Genomic DNA, 22,992 nt, shown 5'->3' on the forward strand with positions numbered 1-22,992 from the left:
GATTCCATTACTTTTTGAATATGGACCCTACATGCTATGTGACTTGTAAATCGCCTTTGGGATTGATTTGGGAAGCATGCAGTCCTGGTAGAGGGGTTTCCTCACTCATCAGTAGGCTCACAGGCAGTGTAGAACATACGTTTTCATCTGCAGAAGACTGCCTGGGGCTGCCGTGAACTGACCCTGCTGTGTGCTCTCTCCAGGTGAAGAACATCATTTATCACGCAGTGAAAGATGCTGTCGGCACCCTCAAGGCTCATGAATCCAAACTGGCAAGGTCTTAGGCGTGGAGAAAGTCCAAACTCCCCTGTGAAGCAGGTCTTTCACCCACACACACACAGGGAACGGCGGGGTGCTCTGCTGGAGCAGAGGCCCATCGCTCGGAGCCGGTGTGGTCAGTATTACAAACTCTCCAGCCACTCTTTTCTACGCTGCCTCAACACTGAAGGTGGACACAGGAAAGTCACTGTTCACACACACAGTTTCAGACTCCAAGCCGAGGGTGCCACATTCCCATCCTGTGGCCTTTTGGGACTCTGAATCGCCTGAACATCGCTGGGCTTTCCTGCACAGTCTTGTGATTTGGGATTCGTGGAAACCAGGAATGTGGGCACACTTTTCTTTTCTTTATCTCTCGTGCCTAGTTAAGTGGGAATGTCTGGAGGTATGGGGAATCACATAATTGGTACAAGTAGGGGCTAATTGTTTAAACATGCCTGGTGGAAGCCTGGCAGTGGCTCTGCATGTGACCTCTGACACAGCCCACCCCAGGAGACAGGGTGAAGCCATTCCCCACAATCTCTCCCGTGAACACTGGAGTCTTGCAGGACCCGGGGAGGACCCACTGCTTTTCCCAGGAGGCTCCAGGATTAGGAAACGTGTGTATTTAGTGAAAAATAGGTTTGTAGTGAAATAGTTACTATTTCATGAAAGTAGATATTTTTAGAATTTTTGAAATACCACAGTTGTTTTCCTGGATTATGAGGAAAGGCACATTACATTTAGTCTTCCTTTCAATAAAATTCTTTGAAGAAATATGATTTTTAGAAATCAACTGCCCATTATAGCACAAAATCAGCCAAAGCAGAATTTACAAGAATTGGCTTTTTAGGATTCTTTTAGTGTCTCCCCCTCCCATCTCAGTCCTGTCTCGAGGGAACAGCCATGTGAGAAGGAACTTCGTCCTGTCTGAGCTGTTGTGTGTCTCACACATACACGCACGCACGTACACACACACACACACACACACACAGTGGTGACTCCACAACGATTGCCAGCGTTCCCTTGGGGTTCCTCTTAACAGGTCCAGATGCAAAGGAAAGTTTGTTTTCCTACATGAGGCTTTTTTCGTTTTGGGGGTTTTTTTTGTCCAGAAATATTTTCAACAAAACTTTCCAACTCAGTGGAGTTTTATTAAGAATTTATTTGAAAATAATGGAATTCATTGGCCCACGGGTACATTGGAAAATGTATCTGTCTCCTTTCTGGCTGTACTGTAGCGCCCCGCAGGCTTGTTTATATGTTCACAGTTACTTTTTTTTTTTTTTTTAATAAAAGTCATTTACTGTAGAATACTTTTAATTTCACTTTCTGTACTTTAATTTTGTTGAAGGGCTGATTGGGATTTCCATGTTCTTATTAAAAATCTAACAAATTTGTTTGGAGTGGACTAAATTCTTATGGCAGCCATTCCAAAAAGCAAGGTGGTGTTGGAAGTGAAGGATGGTTCATTTTCAGGTCTTCATTACGTTGCTGCATCTGATTAGTGCCCTTTGCTTCTGAATTTGTTCCCAGTTGGGAGAAGGAAATGCCAGGTCATTGTGGTTTGAGGGCTTGCGGTGAGGGGAAAGGGGCCACATGAGTTAGAGGATGGGAGGAGAGATAGGGTCCTTTTTTTCCTAGGGCAGTCTAGGGGAGAGGCGCAGGGGGGGTGTCCCAAGCAAGGTTTTGGGCACCAGTGGTGAGGTTCCTGAAAGCAGGAGACCCACATATAAAACGTGGCTCTAGATCCACCTTGGAGTTGGTGGGAGAAAACCCAAATGGGATTTATTTCTATCAAGCAGCAATGAAAGTGGCTTGAAGAGCTAGGAAAAACTGTATTTTACTTAGAAAAGGCCTTCTTAAGAGGAGGTTGTAAAGAATAGCAAGAGGGGTCATTAGAGTCCACTTCTCTGGAGCCCATTGGAAAACGTGTTCCAAAATGTTTAAGCCTGGAAATACAGTTACCGGGGTGGAAATAAATCGTTGTGTGGTTCAAAGATACCGAGGATGAATAGAACCATAATTGAAAATACAGAGCTCTGAGCATGTTCTTTCAGCCTGGATGGGCCTGGGCTGATGCTGTGATCACCAGAAGGATTACAGCCCCACAAAACGGTAGATGACTGCAGGGGCTTTCAAATGGGACAGGAAAGGAAAGCGACGGGGAGAATGGGAGTTGTGGAGATTGCAGCTTTGTTGCTTCAGTGAAAATCAGGAGGCAGGGTAGGGCTAGCCTACATTCTGGATATAAATGTCTTCAGAATTAGGGCATACACAGCCACCAGTGCTAGCTGATGGGGGTGGAACCGGAGCCCCTGGAACCACCTCCAACCGAGGCCCCAGGCCTTCTAAGGAGGTCTGACTCAACCTCCTGTCCCAGGGTACTCACCTTGAGCCCACAGGGCTCCCCTGTAAAGCTTAGGAACAACCCTAAAAAAGCTGGTCAGATTCTAGTGTTACCTTCCAACTGGGGTTGGGTTTTTGGTTTTTTAAGAGAGGGAAAGGAGAGAGAAACAAGTGCAACTACACCTTAAACGTCGTTCTCAGGTAGCTGTCTTTACAGGACCTGTGGTGTGGGAGGAGGGTTTGCTGGTTAGCGGTTGGGAGAAGTAGCCTATTTAAAGAAACTGCCTGGGTACATTGCATATCTTAGAAGCATGACTTAATGGTTTTGTGACACTTGGCAAATTACTGAACCTCCATATTTTTTCACATTTCCCACCTTTGAAATAAGGGTAATTATAACCTCTGCCTTAGAGGACGGTCGTGAGGATTTACTGATAGAACGAACGCACGTGAAGCTCTTAGCTCGGGGCTTGCACACAGAAAGCATTCAAAGTCAGCTGTTCCTCCTTGTGGGATAGTTAAGCCTTTCAGCCCAACGTGTGCAGGGCGGGAAAAGGACTGGGGTGTCAGGATGGAACCGTGAAGGCCTCTGAGGACCTCAGCCAGAGCTTGGAACCCAAGAGAGGCGAACAGATTTCAGGGAAGAGGGCCGGGCGTTGAGGGTCAAAGGCGCATGCCCGGCGACAGCAGGTGCGGGGGGCGCGGCGGCCTCCCCTTTAAGAACCGCCGCCGCCCACGGCCGGCCGCTGCGGCAGGGACCTCCCCTTTAACAGCGGCGGCTCGTCGCTCCGCGGCCCCCGCGGCGGCTGCTGCTGCTACTGCGGCTTCTGCTGCCGCTGCCGCTGCCGCTGCCGCCGCCGCCGCCCGACCTCCGGCAGCTGCATCCTCGGCCGGGCGGGGTCCCCACCCCGCGCCCCGCCATGGTGTCCTGGATCATCTCTCGCCTGGTGGTGTGAGTGCCGCGGTGGGTGGGAGGGGGAGGGGGCCGCGGGTACTGAAGACCGGGGTGGACCACTCCGGGGCTTCATACAGCACAGTCACCTAAAGACACATCGTCCCTCTTTGGGATCCCCAGAGACATCGAGGTGTGGGACCCAGGACTGGGAGGGAATATGGAGAGGAGACTGGCAGGCCTGGCTTCCCATCCCTTTTATTTTTAATTTCCCTGCTCCTTCTCCCTCGCTCATCCTAGGGCTGAGCAGCATGGTTTGATTTATGGGGGGAGGCGGGCCTGTCCCTTCCCCTGCCTAGCATATCTGGTCTGGAGGAGCTGCTCAGACCTGGGCCCTCGTCTCCCTGAGGAGAGGGAGCCGATGGAAGAGTGGGGAGCAAGGCAGGGCCTCACCGTTCCCCAGTTTAGGGCCGTACATAGCGGCAGCCTTGGCCTCCCTGAGGGCCCGGATCCCTTCTCCCCCTTCCACTAGCTGTCAGGAGAGGGGGATGAGGGCACGTGCTCTGAAAGCCCCTGAGGCGACATCTGGGTTTGAGGAGGCAGAGATGCTTGGAGGACAAAGTGTGGGAGGTAACTGGGAGAGGATGTGTATGCTCAGCTGGGAATTGTGAAAACCACGGAAGGGACGGCGCTAGGTGGCCTTCATTCCAGGCTGCCAGCCATGTCGGGGAGCTGTGTCACCGCCACCTCCCCCAGGCTCCAGGAGGGAACCCTGACTGCACAACCCCAGACTTTGCCCTTGAGCACTCTACCCCCACCCCATCTCCACAGGCCAGTCCAGAAGTATCCTGCCTCTGTAAGGCAGGTCCATGTGGGAACAGGCAGTACCCACTACGTTCAAAGGGTTCAGCCTGGCAGGGGCTCCACATGGCCTCAGCCAACCCCTGCCTCATCTCAGGACCCAGATCCTCAGCCTCCACCATGGGGGACTGACACTTCCCTGCTGCCTTCCATTCAGTGTTGTCCTGTGCTGTGTCTGGCTTCCTCCAGACACACTGGTATCTCCTTCCTTCCTCTTGCTCATCCCAACCCAGAGGGAACCCAGGGGTCTCAGTTCATGTGGCCCTCAGGTGGCTGCTTCTCTCTTGTCTGGATGAGTCCCTGAGAGGCATTGGTCCTCTTATCCCCTCACCTGGGACCTGTACATGATCTCTAATGGGATCACCACCAGGTCCACTCCCGCCAGGGCCCCGAGACCAAGGCCTTCCCCGAGACTGGTCCCAAGAGTGTTTACATGGGGGAGTGAACCTCTCTGCCCCTCGCAGGGCCTCCTGCCCCTATGCCCTCTGCCCCTCAGGGCCACAGTGGTGCCTCTGACTGCCAGGTAGAGGGGCCTGTAGACAGTGTCAGGTCCCCTTGCAGACTTGGCCCTGCCCAGCCTGGCTCTGAGATGGAGGTAGAGGGCAAGGGCAGATGGGTATGAATGGACATGGTATTTGCAGAAGGAAAACACCCTTGTGGCAGTGACTAGACCCCACTCTGCACATATGTTTGTGCATAACAAGGGTCATGGCCAAAGGGACCACACTGGACCCTCTGGGCTCTGGGTCTTTCTGTATCTCAGGGGGCTGGAGAAAAACCGAACAGTGGCAGGGAAGGGATGTCACCTTAGCTGGCTGGGACCTCCATGCTTGTGTATCGCCTAAGGGGTTTTTGTTTGTTTGTTTGTTTGTTTGTTTTTGATTGTAGCGAGAGGAAGGGTGGGGAGAGAGAGAAATGTCCAATCCCCACCCCCATTATTTATGCATTCATTGGTTGATTCTTGTATGTGCTCTGATCTGGGATTGAACTCGCAACCTTGGCATATCGGGATGATGCTGTAACCAACTGAGCTACCCTGGCAAGGCTCACCTGAGTCTTTGAGTCTTGAGTTCATCAATCCAGTTCCTGTTGCCTACCTGGGGACTGATGCGGAACTGGGAGGGTGAGGCCACTGCTCCTGGCAAAGGGGCCCAGTAACCATGCCTGCCTCCCTAGGCTCATCTTCGGCACCCTGTACCCAGCCTATTCCTCCTACAAAGCTGTGAAGACAAAAAACGTGAAGGAATATGTGAGTGTATGACCCTTCAGCTCCCACCCAACCCACACAGTAGAGGTGGGGGGCACAGAGGGTCACAGAAATGGGGTGACTTTGTATTAGTGCCATTGGCACTAATGAGACCCTGGTCCAAAGGAGGTTCCTATGTGTTCCCCCCTGCCTGGGTGTGACCCTCAGGCAAAGTCGAGGTCCTGAGTGTGTCCCTTCCCCCACAGAACCCCTAGCATAGCTGGCAGTCAGGGGCCCCTCAGGCCCCAGCCAACGCTGCCTCTGTGCCCGCAGGTGAAATGGATGATGTACTGGATCGTCTTTGCCTTCTTCACCACGGCTGAGACGCTCACAGATATCGTGCTCTCCTGGTGAGGTCCAGCATCCCTCCCTGCGTCTCGGGGCCCAGGGCCTCTGATTTCCTCTCCCCACCCAGCCAGGCAAACAAGATTGAGACCCAGGGTAGAGACCACAGTTCTATGGGATTCTGAATGCCTGCCTCCAGCCCAGGCCTGGCTTGATCAGCAAAACAAGAGCAAACATACCCTTCACAGTTCTTTCTGGTGGCAGCCAAAGCACCACAGTAGAATCTAGGAAAGCTCTTTCTGCCAGACTTACTTGGATCTACGGCAGGTCACAGCTCTCTAGGCCTCATTTTCTCTATTTGTAAATGATTCAATCCTATACACACTGGATGCTTGTACTTCAAAGCCCTTTTCCAGACACAATTGGACTATGTATGAACACTATGAGAACAAGGAGGGAATGTCTTAATCTTCTGTATATTCACAGCAGGAGCTCAGGAATGTTTACTGAATGGGCACATACATGCCTCTGGGAAAAGAAGACGAACATGGCACACACAGTCCATTGGAACCACAAGAAGAGAGTTTTAGAGAGAGGCAGAGGACAAAAGATCACTGCATTTGTAGGTTACACTAAGTCCTCGCTTAACTTCATCAGTAGGTTCTGCAACTTTAAGCGAAGCAGTGTATGACAAAACTAGTTTTACTGTAGGCTAATTGACATAAATAAGAATTAAGTTCCTACACCATCTCACCAACATTATAATAAAAGGACATTGAAGAAAGGGATGTTATTCCTGGACCTATAAGAGCCTATGGCCTTTGAGAAAAATAATGTTAGCAGAAGAAGGAAAGTGGGTTGAAAATTGAGGACAGTGAGTATAGATGCTTCTCGACTAGCACAAGCAAAGGAGAGAGCTTAGATGGAGGCCTTGTGAAACCTGCCGGAAGGAGTTGGGGACCTGAGAGAGGGAACGTGGGGAATGGGGAATAATCCTTATAATCGAGGGGCACGTCTTTGCAGCCAGGGATCGGATCCAGAGCACAGCTGGAAAGGCCCTGTCTTCATGGGAGGGAGGGGAGAAAAAGGGGATGAGGACACAGTAGCCCTAGAAGGTTAGGGAGCACACCTTGGTGTTTGCCCCAGGACAGAGGATTAGGGGGGGTCTTCTGTTGGGAGTGAGAGGGCTAGAACTCCCAAGAGAGAAGAGGGCAAGGGAGCCACTGCTGAGGGGACTTCCTGCTGGGCTCACTTTTCACCTTCCCACTTGGGAACTCAGCTAAAGCTCCCAGCCCCCTTGAGATTAGAAATGATAGGTCTCCTGAGCCACATGGAGACCCCCCACTAAGAGGTTGGGGGGTGGCCAGAGTCATGCTGAGAATCAGTGCACCTCCTGACTCCCTGCCCTGAGCTCTGCTGCTTGCCTGTATCTCCCCAACAGGTTCCCTTTCTATTTTGAGCTCAAGATTGCCTTTGTGATATGGCTGCTGTCCCCCTATACCAAGGGCTCCAGTGTGCTCTACCGCAAGTTCGTGCACCCGACACTGTCCAACAAGGAGAAGGTTTGCTCCCACTCAGCTTCTCAGCCGGCCCCAGGCCACTGCAGCCCAGTGCCTGCAGCCCCTTATATTCCTGGCCCTCCCTGAGGGTACCCAGAGCCTGAAGTGTCTGAGCAGGGCCCTGGCCCTCAGTAGGCAGTGCCTTTGTCCACTGCCTACTGGGCAGAGCAGGGCCTGGCCGAGAGGGCTTGCCCTCACCTCTCCCCCTTTCCCCTCCAACCCCTCAGGAGATTGATGAGTACATTACACAGGCCCGAGACAAGAGCTATGAGACTATGATGAGGGTGGGCAAGAGGGGCCTGAACCTGGCCGCCAATGCTGCCGTCACAGCTGCTGCCAAGGTGAGATGGGGGCAGGCCCACGCTCCTGGGGCCCCAGCTTGTCCATTACATCCTGCTGCTCCGGCCCTTCCACATCCACCCTGTCCTCACGGCTGTGAAGTTTTGGAGCTTGTGCAGCTTGGGGTCCCAGTCCTGGCTCTGTCACACTCCAGCTAAGTGACTCCCACTCTCTGATCCAGTTTCCTCATTTATCCAAACGGGAAGCATGGCCCAGCCTGCCAGTGCTGCCTTGGGACGGCATGAGGATGGTGTGGGGAAGGCACTGAGCCCAGTGGGTTCCCAGTGCCCCATGGTGACCTCTATCTCCACCCCGCCCCTTCCTCCGGTGCTCCCGGTGCGTGGTGGTGACCCTAGGGCCAGGGGGTGCTGTCAGAGAAGCTCCGAAGCTTCAGCATGCAAGACCTGACCCTGATCCGGGACGAGGACACACTGCCCCTGCAGGGCCCTGACAGCCGCCTCCGCCCCAGCCCCAGCAGCCTTCTGGACACCATTGAGGACCTAGGTACAGGCCAGGCCCACGGCTGGGCAGGGGGCACAAGGGCAAGGAGGTGACCGTGTGTGAGAGGCACCGGGATCGCTGTTCTCTTCTCCCCACAACCAGGAGACGACCCCACCCTGAGTTTAAGGTCTGGCACAAACCAGGCAGATTCCCGGACAGAGCCCTCTGAGGACGATGTGGGAGACAAGGCCCCTAAGAGGGCCAAATCTGTCAAAAAAGTGCCCAAAGCTGAGGTGAGCACCCAGAACTTGGGGAGGTGGGGCAGGGCTGTGGCTCCAGGCTGATCACTGTCTGCCTTTCTCCCCCCTCCCCACAGCAGCCACTGGCTTCCAAGACACTGAAGACCCGGCCCAAGAAGAAGACCTCTGGTGGGGGTGACTCAGCTTGAGGTCCAGACGCCCCGCCGGCTGCAGAGCCCCTGCTCCACACTGTGCCGTACCGTGTGTTACAGGCCCCAGGGCCCCTCAGATGGCTGTTTCTGGTGCCTGCCCAGTGGCTGCTTGTCTGGAAAGGCTTGGAAAAGAGGAGGGAAGCCCTGGGAGGGGGGGAGGGGCAGGTAGAAGGTAGAGGCTGGACCAGGAGCTGAGGACTGAGCCACCCAAGGAGGTGGAGGCTCCTCGGAGCCTGAACTGCCACTCTCCCCGCCCCAGCCCTGTTTGCCCACCCAGTGCCTTGCTGAAGACCACGGCCATCTGCATCTGCGTCTCTGAGGTCCTAACGTGCACTTGCTGCTGTCCCTGGGTTGGGGGGTTGGGGGGTTGGGGAGCAGTCACAGCCCAGGCGAGCCAGAGCGGGGGAGGCGCCTAGAGGAGGGAGGGGGTGAGGAGGGCCTCAGGGAACCTGGGCAGGGGCTGCAGGCCACAGCTATAAATGGAGGATAGGGGCTGAGTGTGGGCTTAGTGACCAGGGTGGCCAGGCCAGAGCCTAGTTGGGGGCATTGGATGAACTGTGTGCCACATGGCCCCACTAAAAGGACATGGGATTCCAGGGGTGTGGGTGTGAGTGTGGGTGTGTTTTTGCGGGTCCGGGGCTGGGGGGTTGGGGTAAAGGACTTTACCTCTTGCAGTGGTCTCTCCCTGTGATCTCTCTCCACCCTCAGCCCTCCCTTCTAGTCTCTGAGCCTCAGAGGGGCCCAGCCCATGAGGCAGAGGGGCTCTGTGGGGCCTCTCACCTCCTCCTCTGACCTCAGTCCTTTTTTGCCTCTTCCCATTCCTTTCCTACCCCTGGACTAGACTCCTCTACCCCTCGGTGCCCACTGGAGAGGCCCCTGCTGAGACAGCTCCTTTCCTCCACACCAGGAGGCCCATCCTTGCCCCCAGGTCTTCTTCCTATGCCTAGTAGACGGGGCCCCACGTGAGCAGAACCCTGCCAGAGCTCACCCTTTGCCCCACACCCTGCCCCGGCTTCCGCTGTGACTTCAGTCAGAGCCAGGAATGTGTGAGGGGGAAAAGAAACACAGGAGCCATGGTGCTCCCAATTCACTGGAAGTAGATATTCATTCAACCTTTGGCACTGGACAAACCAATAAACCAAACTCTGGCACCACATTAATTTTGGCCTTTGCTTTGTTCTTGCCCCACCTGGTCCAGGTGGAAGGACCTGAAGTGAGAAGGGCCCAGCTGTGGGAGGGAGGGGGTGAGAGGTCTGGCTGTGAACACCAGGAGCTCTGGGTTCAAGATAAAGTCAGGGGACCAGCAGAGGTTAGGATTTAAGAAGGGTTAGAAGCCTCAACCCTCCAGGGTTGCCTTGTCCCTCAGAATTCTGCCTAGGCCCTGGCCAGGTAGCTTGGTTAGAGCATCATCCCAAAACACCAAGGTGGCAGGTTTGATCCCCAGTCAGGGCACATACAGGAATCAACCAATGAATGAATAAGAGGAACAAAAAAATTGATTTCTCTCTCTCTTCCCTTCTTCCCCTCTCTCTAAAATCCATTTTTTAAAAGATTTTATTTGTAGAGAAAGGGAGAGAAACATCGATGTGCAAGGTAAATATCAGTTGCCTCTTTAAAAAAAAAAGATTTTATATATTTATTTTTAGAGAGATGGGGAAGGGAGGGAGAAAGAGAGGGAGAGAAACATCAATGTATGGTTGCCTCTAGCACACCCCATACTGGGGATAGGGCCTGCAACCCAGGCATGTGCCCTGACTGGGAATCAAATCGGCGATGCATTGGCTCACAGGCCTGCACTCAATCCACTAAGCTACACCAGCCAGGACACAATCAGTTGCCTCTTGCATGCTTCCAACTGGAGACCTGGCCCGCAACCTAGGCAGGTGACTTACCAGGAATCGAACCTGTGAACTTTGGCTTTGTGGGACCATGTCCAATAGCCACAGGGCTAAAAATCAATTTTAAAAAGTTTTTTTAAGGAATCCTTCCCTGAGACCCCCTCCCCAAATGGACTTTCTGGTATCTCATGGAAAGTGCTAGGGGTGAGCTCTGGGGACAAAGACTCATAAGAGGCCTCCATGGAAGAGAGGTTAGACTGCTGGGCAGGGCTGAGGAATTGGGTTGCCATAGTTGCCATAGGGCCTAGAAAGGCTAGAAGGAGGAGACAGGTGGGTTGAGGAAAGAGGTGGAGCTAAGAACCATCCAGAGGCTCATGTCTGACCCTAGGAACAAAGAAGGAGGACAGGTACCCAAGGACTGGGGCCAAAGAAGCATCTCATGTGGCCTCAAAAGGGAGGGGTTGGGTGAAGTTGGTGGACAGACTGAGGGAGACTATAGGACATGGGGTCCGAGCCCTTGGAAGGTAGAACCCAGGCCACCAGGGGCCAAGGGACATAACTGGCTGGGACTGAGACCCTGGAAGGCAGAACTCAGGAGAAGGGAAAGAATGGCAGAGGAGCAGAAGTAGCATCAGATAAACAAAGGAACCCTGACCAGTGTGACTAGTTGGTTGAGCATTGCCCTGCAAAAGGAAAGTTTGCTGGTTCAATTCCCCATCAGGACACACGCCTGGGTTGCGGACCAGGTCCCAAAGTGAAGGCGTGTGAGAGGCAATCGATCATTGTTTCTCTCCCTCCATTTCTCCCTCCTTTCCCCTCTCTCTAAAAATAAATAAAATCATTTTTTAAAAAGAAGATAAACGTATGCTAAGCGAAATAAGCCAGGTGGTGAAAGACAAATACCATATGATCTCACCTTTAACAGGAACCTAAACAACAAAACAAAGAAACAAGCAAAATATAACCAAAGTCACTGAAATAGAGGACAGGCTGACAGTGACCAGAGGGGAGAGAAGAGGGAATTTCAGGGGAGAATGGGAAGGGTTTACAGGAACAAATTTAAAGGACACGTGGACAAAAACTAGGGGAAGGGTGGTAATGGGAGGGAAGTGGGGAGGGTTGGGTGGGTGGGCTGGAATGGGAGTAAAAGGGAGAAAACTGTACTTGAATAATAATTAAAATTAAAAAATGTTTAAAAAGATAAAGGATAAATAGGGAGGGAGGAGGGAGAGAGAAGGAGCAGAGAAAGCCGTGCAGCCTGGTGGAAGGAAAAGGGAGAAAGCAGAGGCTGGACTGGCGTGGGGAGTGTGAGTAGCCCCAGCCTCTGGCCCCAAGGTTGGCAAAATGTCCCTACACCAGGCTTTCCTCTTCCTTCTCTGGCATCACAGGGCTGTCCTTCAGCCACACTTGAGCCAAGCTGGCCTAGAAGGTCCACAACTGAGGCTGCAGTGGAAGTGAGGCATGAGATGCCCTGTCCATGTCCCCTGGAATCCTCCAGTCAACAGCCCTCTCCCAGGCATTCCTGTCACCACTGGCCTCTGAGCAAATGGGCCACTTTCTCTACCAGAAAGGAGAGGAAGTCTCAAGGCAGAATTCAGGGGAGAGACTCCTTTGTTCTAGAAAGGTCTCCAGAGTAAGATGCTGCAGTCTCACTCTAGCAGCTACCATATGGCCAAGAAAGCAGGTTAGGCCTCTCTAACCTAAATCTCATTTGCTGCTTTACACACACACACAGTCGCACAATTGCACCCACAGTGACCAGTAGTAAGGGGGTCACTGCCAGATGCTACATTGCCAGGCTCTCCATGTACATCTGGGCTTCCCTGTGTCAACTAGAACATGCTTTCTAAGCGTATTGGTTCATCGCCATGGAAACAATCCATCTCCTAGAACCCTGCAAAAGGCCTGGCCACTGTGCTGCAGGGAGAAGAATAGAAACGAGATGGGGGGTGACAAAAAGAATGACTGGCAAGCCTCCTGGGAGGAGGTTAGTGGGAAACATCTGGGTCTAGGTAAGCCCTTGCTGTCTCATTTCCTGGGGCCACCTGCCCTCCCTCCCAGTGTCTCAGTAGATCCTTCTAGGCCCGGAGAGTGGGATAGAAAGATCGGAACAAGGTGTACAGCTAGAGCTTTGTGGAGGGCGCTCACTCACTGCCTAGGCCCTCCTCGGTGGGCACTGAGGATCATTAGCTCTGGAGTCGGGGCCGAGGTCTAGCTCTGTGTCCCGCACCCAGACCATCTAGGGGACAGGGGACAGCCTTCCAGGCCTGAGATTTCTGGCTAGTATGCTCTCAGGCCTGGAGCTTTTTCATCTGGCTCCCTTTCTCTTTCTTCTGTGTGCCCCACACCTGGGGAACCTGCTTAAAATGGGATTTCCAGGCTGTGACGTCAAAGGAAAGCCAGCAGCTCCAGCCTGTGCCAGTTCTTCCTTGATCAATGTTGCTGAGCCTAGCCTTGCTTAGCCTGGAGGAAAAAGAGGGACACAGAGGAGACAGGGGCCCTGGGAACTCTGGACCATGGTCCTGTATCTGTGGAATCTAGTTTAAGAGGGAGAGACAGTTTGGTTTGTAGGTCAAAATCCTCTGCTGGCTTCCCCACTGCCTCAAATTTCAACCAATACGTGACCGTCTTGCTCCAAAATTCCCCTAATTTTTCTTCTCTGAGCTGGATTAGGCCTGCTTGGAGGAAGAGGGTACCTCAAGTCTTATATCCATGTGGGTTCTGCCGGAGAGCTTGTCGCTTGTCTAGGCTGGAGGCAGCAATGCGTGGGAGGGATGCCTGCAAGGAGCAAAAAGCCCACTGGGTGGCGCAGCTCCCTCCCAATATGGGATTCCCTGGCGCCCGCAAGAGGCAATTTTTCCTGCAGCCTGTCTGCTTAAAATGTGAAGAGCGGGGTGCCTCATGCTTCACTCCCTGGAGCTGGAGGTTCATGAAGAAAGCATTCTTGTGGGTAGACAGCGCAGTTATGGATTCTCAGGCAATCGCTTCCTAAGCCCAGCCTGTATGCACACCCTCTGCCTACTCCTCGCAGAAGGTCAGACCAGAGGGCAGGTGTTCTCCTTAGGTGAGGATCAGGCATCTCCTGGGAGCAGAGAAATTGCCAAGCTGACCCAGGCAGGGCCCTGCAACCCAAGGGACCCAACCCGGGCTCCTGAAATGGCATCTAGAGAGGCTACTGGAGCTGATTTCAGGGTCAGGTAAGGAGAAGGACCCAAGGGACAAGGAATTTGGAGGAGCAAATTGGATCCAGAGGAAAGGAAGCGCACCTAGTAAAGGATTCCCTGACTACGAGCCCCCGATGGGCACAGTGGCAGCTTCAGGCCTGGTCCGGTTTCCCCTGTCCTCTGCCCCTTCACTTATTTTCATGTGTATCATGGGGTTAAAAAAAAAAAAAAGGGACAGCCCTGGCTGGCATAGCTCAGAGAATTGAGCATGGGCTGTGAACCAAAGTGTCACAGGTTCAATTCCCAGTCAGGTACATGCCTGAGTTGCAGGCCATGACCCCCAGCAATCACACATTGATGTTTCTCTCTCTCTCTCTATCTCCCTCCCTTCCCTCTCTAAAAATAAATAAATAAATAAAACCTTTCTTTTTTAAGGACAAAACCCTAATCTCCAAACCCTGGAACCCCAAAGTATTTTTGCAGGAAGGAGCCCAGGCTGGGGATTCTCAGTAATCTACCTTTCCCTGACCTCTTTCCCCAATTGACCCCACCAGCCCTGCATCCCTAATGAATTACCCTCTCCCTTTGTCCTAGCCAGATGAGTGATCAATAAATAATGCTGCTTGAAATATTAATGGCAAGTTTTACACCAGGATCCCTTAGCTGTGCCTGTCACTGGGGAACTCGGGAGCTAACAGAGAAGTGCATGGCCCCCAGAGAGCTCTCCCCTGTCTCTGCCAACAGAAGGTCTTTCTTTGCCAAGATTTCAACCTCTTCCCATCTCAGCCAGAATCATGATTCACTCCTATCAAGTAAGAAGAGGGAAGGTCCCTCCGAGACCGACTCAGTCGGGCCCCCGGACAGGATGGGGTAAGCTAAACCAAGGAGAGACCCTTCTTCATACAAATGCCTTTTATGATACAATTGAGATCCTATTCCCTCTGTTCTATGTCCATCTTGGACCTGCCAGGTCCAGCTTTCTAAGTGGTGGCTCAAAAGGAGACCTGCAACTGCCCTGCACCCACTTCTGACTATTTAGAGCATGAGCAGAAGGGACTTACATGCTCCCAGACTTCTCTGGCCTAGATCACTCTCATCTGGTTTTCCTTTCCCTGGAAGGAGGGGAGGAGAAGGAGGAGGAGGTGAATGCTTTTGAGCCCTCCTAAACCCAACTCACCCAGTGCCAGCGCCCCTGCCGAAGCCTGGCCCACTCAGAATCCGCATGCACAGTGCCTTCCACACAGGCACTCTTGCTCTCCTGCTTCACTTGGCCAACTCCCAAGTGCACTTCAAGTCTCCGCTTACGTGTGACCCCCCCCAACCCCTCCCTTCAGGCCCCTGTAGCTTCCTGCTCTTCCTCCCAGACAGCACACATCACCCTTTTTGGTCATCATCTGTTTCCCCACCAAACTGAAAGCCATGTAGTAGGCGATGGGTCTACCTGGTTCACCATTTCCCCAGCATCTAGAACAATAAGCACATGGCACAATTTTGTGGAATGTTCGAATGATGTCCCTGTAGTGCTCCTGGAAAAACACCAGCCTCCAGACCTCAGCATCCCTCTGCTGAGCAGTGCTTGCCCCTGAGGATGGTGAGGCTGCAGCCCAGATCCGCCCCCTCCCTCCAGTTGCCCCGCGTGTGTTCAGGCTCACTTGCTCTCCTTTTTTCTCTCTCACACACACAGATGGGAGTCAGCTTTCCAGCCACATTCAGTTCTCACTTTAATTCAAAAGCTATATTGGGAAGAAGAGCAGCTTCACACTCCCAATTTAGCCTGGGAGAGAACAAGGGAGACAGCCTGGATGTTGCCAAGGAAAGGAGAAAGTTGGGTTTGGGTTGGGGAGTGGTGGCAAACATACCCAAGAGAACGCTATGAAACCCCCACCACCCAGCTCCTAAAAACAAACCACACAGCACCATCACCCCACAGTGACCCCTATAAAGCCTCTTTCCTATTTCAGTGCAGCCATTGCAGGCATTATCCCAGCATAAGGATATGATACTGGGAGGCTGAGGAGACTCTGGTTATCAATACTATCCAAAGAGGGAGATGCTGCTGCTTTGGTCACTGGTAGTAGGAAACCAGGAAGTCCTTCTTAAATCTAACTTTAATCTCTCTTGTGATAGCTGAGATGGATGACGAACAAAAACGGAGCCCACAAACAGATACTTTCTCACTAATATTCATAGCAGCATTATTTACAAATGTCAATCAGTCAAAACAACCAAAAGTCCATCAACAGATAATGGATAAACACAATGCAGTATATCTATACAATGGAATATTATTTAGCCTTAAGAAGGAATGGAATTCTGCCACATGCTGCAATATGGATGAGCCTTGAGAATTTTATGCTCAGTAAAATAAGCCAGTTGCAAAAGCACAAATATGATTCCACTTATGCAGTACCTAGAATAGGCAAATTCATAGAGACAGAAACTATAATAGAGGTTACTAGGGGCTGGGAGAAGAAAGCATGATGGGGAATCAGTGTTTTATGGGTACAGGGTTTTTGTTTGGGGGTGATGGAAAATTCTGGAAATGGAGAGTTGTCATGGTTGTACAACACTGTGAATGGGCTTAATGCCACTGAAATGTACACTTAAAATGGTTAACATATGCTATGTATATTCTAACATGATACTTAAAAAAAAAAAGACACTGAGTCTAATGTCAGCTTCAAGACACAGACATCCTGGTCCTGTCAGGGTAGCTGAGTTGGTTAGAGAGTCATCCCCATACACCAAGCTTTCAGGTTCAATCCCCAGTCAGGGCACATACGAGAAGCAACCAATGAATGCATAGATGGGTGGAACAACAAATTGATGTCTCTCTCTCTAAAAAAAAAATAAAATAAATAATGCCTGGCTAGTGTCGGTTAGTGGATTGAGCGTGGGCTTGTAACCAAAGGGTCGCCAGTTCAATTCCCAGTCAGGGCACATGCCTGGGTTATGGGCCAGGTCCCCAGCAGGGGGTGCATGAGAGGGAACCACACATTGATGTTTCTCTCCCATTCTTTCTCCTTCCCTTCCCCTCTCTCTAAAAATAAATACAATATTTTAAAAATTAATAATAATAATAATAATAATAAAAGGCACAGTCATCCTACTATGATGGCTGTCTCTGCCGCTGAACCAGAGGGAAACTGGGTCCTCTAAGTTCCAGAGATTCCCTCCCTTTGCCTGCTGATAGGAGCCAAAGTGCTGCCTCAGCCCAGAGCAAAGCCGAGAAGACCCCTCTGCAGATATTCCCAGGAAGATGAGCGGATTCTCCCTCCTATCACCACTTGTCAGTGCAGTCATCTGGATGGAGGCTCTTTAGCATCTTTCCGAGCTTCCTCTTTAGTCACTCACTCTGATGTTGCACTAAAACAGGGTGGAGTGGGGGGCAGAGTTGGAGGAGGAGGAAGAGAGGTCCTCCTTCGACCCAGCCTCTCTGACTATCCTACTTCCACTGAACCAAGGAAATGGATGCACTTGGGCCGAGCTGCCTGTCAGCACAGTTGGGCATCAGTTTTTTTCTTGCTCTCTGCCTTGGACTGGGAGGCCCCTGAAGGGAGTCTGTGATGACGTGCTGATGCATCCAGCCCTCGCCCTCTCTCCAGGACTGTTGCATGGTTTCCGAGCTGGTGTCACCACCAGTCCTCCCCCACCCAGCCTCCTGCCATTATTTAAAAATGGCAAGTTGGCTTTCTGACTGCCTGGAAACCACCTCAGTGGGCGGGAGCTGGGTTAGGAGCTCCCCTTGTCACTGTGCTTCCCTGTGAGAACACAGATCACACTGCTGGGCTTGCTTGTTAGCTAGTCTGTCTCCCCAGCTAGGCTGTGCACTGCAGAAGGAGCACCCTCCTTACTTTTCTTTGTATCTTTAATACCTAGGGCAGATTAGACGTTTGATAAACAATTGTTGAATGAATGAACCAAAATGATCTGTTCACAGGTCTCTCCCCTATTCCACTTGACTCAAGAATCGCTGTAGGGTGAAAGCTTCATCTGACTCATTCTGGGACCCCAGAGAGCAGTTTCTGGTATGAGGTAGACTGGAACCCAGGCTCCGCCTTTGGCTCTCTGACCTTAAGCAAGTGACCTGCCCCCTCTGAGCCTGTATCCTCATCAATGAAACAGGGGTGAGAATGCATTATGAGGCTTTGTGAGGACAAATGCCTGTCAAGTGTTTAGCACAGAGACTATCACATGGTAAACATATCTTGAGGGCAAGGGGTGTATGTTAAAGAATGTGTCTAGAGATTAAGGAAAATCAGAGGAAAGAAGCACCACCACTGACTGCTGCACTCTGGTGTTTGGAGGTGGGGGTGCGGGGTGAGGGCAGTGCCAGAGTGGGATAACCCCAGGGGCTGCCTGCCCCTCTCTCTCCCCCTCACACCAGGACTGCGGAGTCCAAGCTCACCTGCCCAAGCTCAGCAGCCCCGGCTCAGGCAGTGGTGAGGGGCCAGAAATAACTGTTGTTGCTATTCCTGCCTTTCTGGGCTGGATGGGAACACTGCCTTTCTAATCTAAAGGCTGCTCTAGACTTCCTGCACATCAGTGGGCTCTTATGTAACACTCCCCTCCCTCTGCCCGCCCAAGGAGCTTCCAGAGATTTCTGCAGCGGGCTTTGCTGCACACTCAGCCGGGGGTTGGGGAGCAAAGAATTCACCCTAGGCTGGATTGTCCTCTAAGCCCAAGGTCCTGCCAGCCCTGGCCTGGGAGAGAGGCTACCCAGCATGGAGCAGAGAAACTGATGTCCAAGGACAGTTGTTGCTTTCTGCATCTGCAGGGAACTCTGGGACAAGAGGACCAGGGGAGCCTCACCTACGTGTTCACCTACCTCCACCCACTCCCTCTTTCCTTAGCAGACCCTCTGTGCCACCTCCCCGAGGTATTGTGCCCCAGTGTCTTCCACGTCGGGCCTAACCCCCCTGTCTGGCATAGGGCCCCTCAGACAGACTCTGAGGACAGGAGCCCAGACCCCAACTCTCTCAGGCAGACCCCGCCCAGGGCCAAGTCCTCCATGGTCTCTCCCCCACAACCTCTGGGTCCCACCTGGAGCATGCCAAGCACCCTCTTCAGAGCCCAGGTGACCTCCCTCTGCATGGGTCCTTCTCAGAACATGCTTTCTCCACCTGTGCTAGGACTCGGGTTCCCCTCTGGCACCCAGTTTCCTACCGGTAATTGGAGTGGACGAGGTGCCTTCACACTCCAACACTCTGGATGATTCTCTCCATCTCCCCTGCATTTCTCTGTGTCTCTATGTCTCCCTTTCTCAGCGCACCTCCCACCCCACCCTTTACCTGGCCTTTCTTCTCCCCACTCAAGACCCTCCGGGGGGTGGGAGCCGAGCTACCCCACACCGATTGAAGACCAAGCCCTCCATGTTTCCATCAGAGCCCGTCAGCCATCGGAAAGTGTGACAAGCTCCCTAGACAGAACCCAAAAAAGAGTCACTTCCTGAGCCCCAGGGCTGGCCACAGCAGTGGCAAACCACAATCTGAGCAGCACATGTAGGTGCTGACGTAGCCCGGGGTTGGGGAGAAGGAAGCGGCAGTGGAAAAAGGGGCTTGTTTTTCTCTGAGAGCAGCAGCCTGCTCAGCCCTGGGGCGGGTGTCCGAGACATGATGGTTCCTGCTGGCTTTCTCCTAGAGCCCCTGCTGCCATGGACAAGCTCAGTTCTTCTCTCACCCTTGCCTCCTCCTCCACTGTTTGTGAAGAAGTCTGAGCACAGGCAGCAGCTCAGACCTACAGGTCCTCCAAGGGCCTCTCGCCTTTCCCAGGGCTTCTGGCCCCAGTCTCGTGGTGGGCAAGGTCTGAGAGTCCCAGATTCAACCCTAAGCATGCATTGAGGCCCTATGGGCACCAGACCAGAGTGCAGGAGTGGCTCAGAGCCCGCCTCACCCGCAACCTGGTTTCCTTTAGGCCCCAGGCCAGTTGTCCCATCTGGGCTGTTGGTCACAAGTTGGATACCCATGCTGAAATTTGGTTTCTTGGAAAGGGACAGTTCTTTTCACCACGTCTCCTCCCTGTTCTGTCCCCCAAGCCACAGCAAACAGCAGTGTGCCATGCTACTGGCCAAACAGACTAGGGTGTGGGGATAACTCAGATGCCCCTAGTCCTGCTGCTGAGAAAGTGGCCCAGCAGCATAACCCCACCAGGACACAGGCTCCCAGGCCTTCTCTCTCACAGGATGCCCCATCACAGAGAGGGCTTAGGGCTGGGAAGCACGCAGGGGCTTTGAGCCACCTCCGCTCACTGTTCCTGGGCAGAAGCTGTCTTTAGCAGCAGACACAGTGGAAGCTGGGCAGGGTTTGGAAAGCCACATTCTCCTCTGCATGAGCTGTACAGGGCAGAACAGAGATGAGTGTGGAGGGTACAGTGGAGCCCTAAATGTTCTCATTGCCCACACTGGAGCTAGAAGCTCCAGACTGACCATGGCTGGACCTCTCTTCCCCCTGAGGCCTTCACACAGCCGTCCCCTTTGCCTGGAATGCTCTCCCTCCCACTCTCCTCTGTGCAGAGTTGGTTTCCTCTTGCCTTTTCTTTATATCTGTGTAAATGTCACCTCCTCTGAGATGTCTTCCTTCACCTCTCTGGTATGTTACCCTTACAATCTGAAATTACCTTTTTTTATTTATGTAGTTGTTTAATTCCCTCTATCCCACCGAATGCTAGTTTCCAGAAAGGCAAAACTACTTCTGCCTCCCCCCATTATGGAATCCCCAAGACTTAGCACTGCATCTAATACAAGCAATGGCCAATACACTTTTTGTTAAACAAATTTTTATTCAACTTTAGCTCCTACTGCTTCCCAGTAGGAACCTTCTCTACTCCAAGCCATTTTTTCCCAGGCAGACCACACACGGACTCTCCAGGCCACCTAACCCCCAACCCCAGCCTGAAACTGCCTCTCACTTTCTGATCACGGGGTTTGGTCCTTCTCATATCCCTTCTCTTCCAAAATCTCATCATCCCTGTCCTACCCCCAGTCCCCTGAAACTTCTTCCTTCCATTATCCCCATGTCCTTTTGTGTAACCGACTTGGAGCCTAATGGGGCTGCTTCCTATTCTTAATTCTCATGTAAAATGGAACCCAGACTTCCTCAGTCCAACTGTAAGTTCCTCAGAGACGGGGGCCTATGCCTCAGGCTCCATCCGAGGCCTGGCCCATAGTAAGTCCTCAGAAAAGTTTTTGGCTCTTGAGGATAATGGGTGTATTAATCAGAACCTCCTGGGCTGTAACAGAAATTGAAATGAGTCTGCTTTATTTTATTAAATAAGGGAGGAATTCACTGGTCTGCATAACTTAAACTCCCAGCTTTGTCCAAAGACTTACTCTCTGGTGGTAGATCTTGTCTCTCTAACTTCTGCATTGGCATCATCCCCAGGTGGGCTCTCCAGCCCAGATGGTAAGAAGGCTTCCAAGCTCACATTCCATTGGCTGAATACCACCAGGAAAAGAGAATTCCTCTTTCTCACGAGTCCCCAAAGTGATTCTTGCTGGTCATGCGCCTATTCGGATTTAGTCTCCACAGCCGGAAAGGTGGAATGCTCCTAGATGGATGACATGCCCACTCCTAGATCTAGGATGGTATTATCTTCCCCCAACCACCTGGAGTGGGGTTGTTCCCAAAAGGAAATCACTGGCTGGGGAGGAGTTTTGAAAAGAAAGAAGCCCTGGCTGGTGTGGCTCAGTGGACTGAGTGCTGGTCTGTGAATCCAAAGGTCACTGGTTTGATTCCCAGTCAGGGCACATGCCTGGGTTGCAGGCCAGGTCCCTGGTTGGGACTGTGCAAGAGGCAACCACACACTGAAGTTTCTCTCCCCCTTTTTCTCCCTCCATTCCCCTCTCTCTGAAAATAAATAAATAAAATCTTTTTAAAAAAGGAAAAGAAAGAGGAACTGATGATGGGTATGCAAAACAAAAGATGTTAACTGTAAGGATATCCAGAGTCCAGCTTCAGCAAGGACCTTAAGATACCTCAGGTCAGCCTGCACATCAGAATCCTAGGGGACCAGCTTGCCCTGCTTGGAGAAGGAGGATGTGCTCTTGGGATCTAGGCAGCTGTCCAGGGACAGAATACGGATCCTAGAATGAAGTGCCTGCTGAGTTCTGGCACTCACAAGCTCAAGAAGATTATGATTCAATTGGTCCAGTGTAAAACCTTTCTCAGAGTTCCAGGGGTGATTCTACCGCATGGTCAAGGTTGAAAAGTTCTGCTTTAGGAAATGATGTTCTGCAGCAGCAAGAAGGCTACATATTAGCTCTTCAGGACAATGTCTCTTGTGTTAGAATCGGAATGTTTCTCCCTTTCTGTACCACTTGTCAGAAAAGGGTCACTGGGGCTTGCTTGGAGTCTGAGGATGGGTGGGTGAACTGTGGCTGACCCTGTGGGTCAAAAACCCTGGAAACAACAATAGCCACTGTTTACTGAAAGCCAACTGCAGGGCAGGCACTGTGCTTTGGGGCCTCAGAGATGGCAGTCCATGTAAGTTTCAGTCCTCACAACAATTCTTCCATGTGGGTATCATTAACATTAGCCTTATTTTACAGCTGAAAAAAGCGAGATACAAAAAGCCTGAGGAAGGAACCCCACCAGGGAGTGGTAAAAATAGGCATTCAGAAATAGAACCATCTGACCCTGCCTGGCCTGGCCTTCCTGCCCCGCAGGAGGCCTCAGGCAAGCTCATCACTCCTGCCCCTTAATGGACAACTTGGTGGATAGATGGTGGGAGTGGACCCCCTACTGGCCCTAGGCACTGGGATGGGGGATCTCAGATCTAGAGCAGAGAGACAAGGGAGTCCTCGTTCACCGCTGGGTTCCTTAAGTAGATTTTTCTAAGAAGGTGTGTGTGTGTGTGTGTGTGTGTGTGTGTGTGTGTGTGGCGGGGGATGGTTACATAGGGATGAAGCACTATCCCTTCACCCGCATTCAAACCCCTTGACCCCGACTGTATGAGGCTGTTTGGATTCTTTGACACCTAGCCCTGCCCCCGTCTCTCCTGGTGTCACTGGCACCTTCCTTCCATACACACACACTTTCCGCTTTCTTTTTCATTTCAGAAAAACAACACCTCCCCTAGACTCAAAGCTAGAGCTGGAGTCTTCCGCTCCCGGAATCCCTGTGGTCTTTGGGCTGCGCACTCGACTACAGGGTAACCAGGACGGTGAAGGGCTTCCCTGCTCGCGTCCGATTCCTGGGAGACCTGCAGGATAGGTCCCCGCCTACACCTCTCCCCTTCCAAGCCAGGGAGGGGGAGTGTTATCCCGCCCCGAGTCTGGTCGCCTCGGCAGTGGCGGCTCCCCGGGGACTGCAG

General features: G+C 52.2%; 2 protein-coding genes across 8 annotated transcripts in view; both read left to right on the forward strand.

The window, feature by feature from the left end:
• The window catches only part of KDM3B (lysine demethylase 3B), a 58,475-nt gene extending 56,817 nt beyond the window's left edge, over window positions 1-1,658 (forward strand). For all 3 annotated transcript variants that reach the window (XM_028527844.2, XM_036014132.1, XM_036014131.1), the window contains one exon: window positions 204-1,658. In XM_028527844.2, coding sequence (XP_028383645.1) covers window positions 204-284 — 81 coding nt within the window. In that variant the 3' untranslated portion in view covers window positions 285-1,658. The remainder of the gene's footprint in view (window positions 1-203) is intronic.
• A 1,694-nt stretch (window positions 1,659-3,352) lies between these two features.
• REEP2 (receptor accessory protein 2) lies at window positions 3,353-9,841 on the forward strand. Of its 5 annotated transcripts, none has more exons than XM_028527849.2 (8): window positions 3,353-3,559; window positions 5,537-5,609; window positions 5,880-5,956; window positions 7,333-7,453; window positions 7,678-7,791; window positions 8,146-8,293; window positions 8,393-8,523; window positions 8,607-9,841. In XM_028527849.2, the coding sequence occupies exons 1-8, from the start codon at window positions 3,528-3,530 to the stop codon at window positions 8,676-8,678; spliced, it is 768 nt and encodes a 255-aa protein (XP_028383650.1). In that variant the 5' UTR covers window positions 3,353-3,527; the 3' UTR covers window positions 8,679-9,841. The 5 variants fall into 5 exon arrangements, with proteins under 5 accessions (XP_028383650.1, XP_035870028.1, XP_028383651.1 ...); XM_028527850.2 differs by having other exon boundaries at window positions 3,528-3,559; window positions 8,610-9,841; XM_036014134.1 differs by having other exon boundaries at window positions 3,528-3,559; window positions 8,152-8,293.
• The last annotated feature ends 13,151 nt before the right edge of the window (window positions 9,842-22,992 follow it).

The sequence above is a fragment of the Phyllostomus discolor genome, chromosome 13 (genome assembly GCF_004126475.2).
Source record: "Phyllostomus discolor isolate MPI-MPIP mPhyDis1 chromosome 13, mPhyDis1.pri.v3, whole genome shotgun sequence".
In the NCBI taxonomy this organism is placed as follows: domain Eukaryota; kingdom Metazoa; phylum Chordata; class Mammalia; order Chiroptera; family Phyllostomidae; genus Phyllostomus; species Phyllostomus discolor.

Coding starts and splice junctions, on each gene's coding strand:
- REEP2 (XM_028527849.2), top strand. CDS start 3,528: ATGGTGTCCTGGATCATCTCTCGCCTGGTGGT. Junction 3,560..5,536: donor ATCATCTCTCGCCTGGTGGT/GTGAGTGCCGCG, acceptor CTGCCTCCCTAG/GCTCATCTTCGGCACCCTGT. Junction 8,524..8,606: donor AAAAAGTGCCCAAAGCTGAG/GTGAGCACCCAG, acceptor CCCTCCCCACAG/CAGCCACTGGCTTCCAAGAC.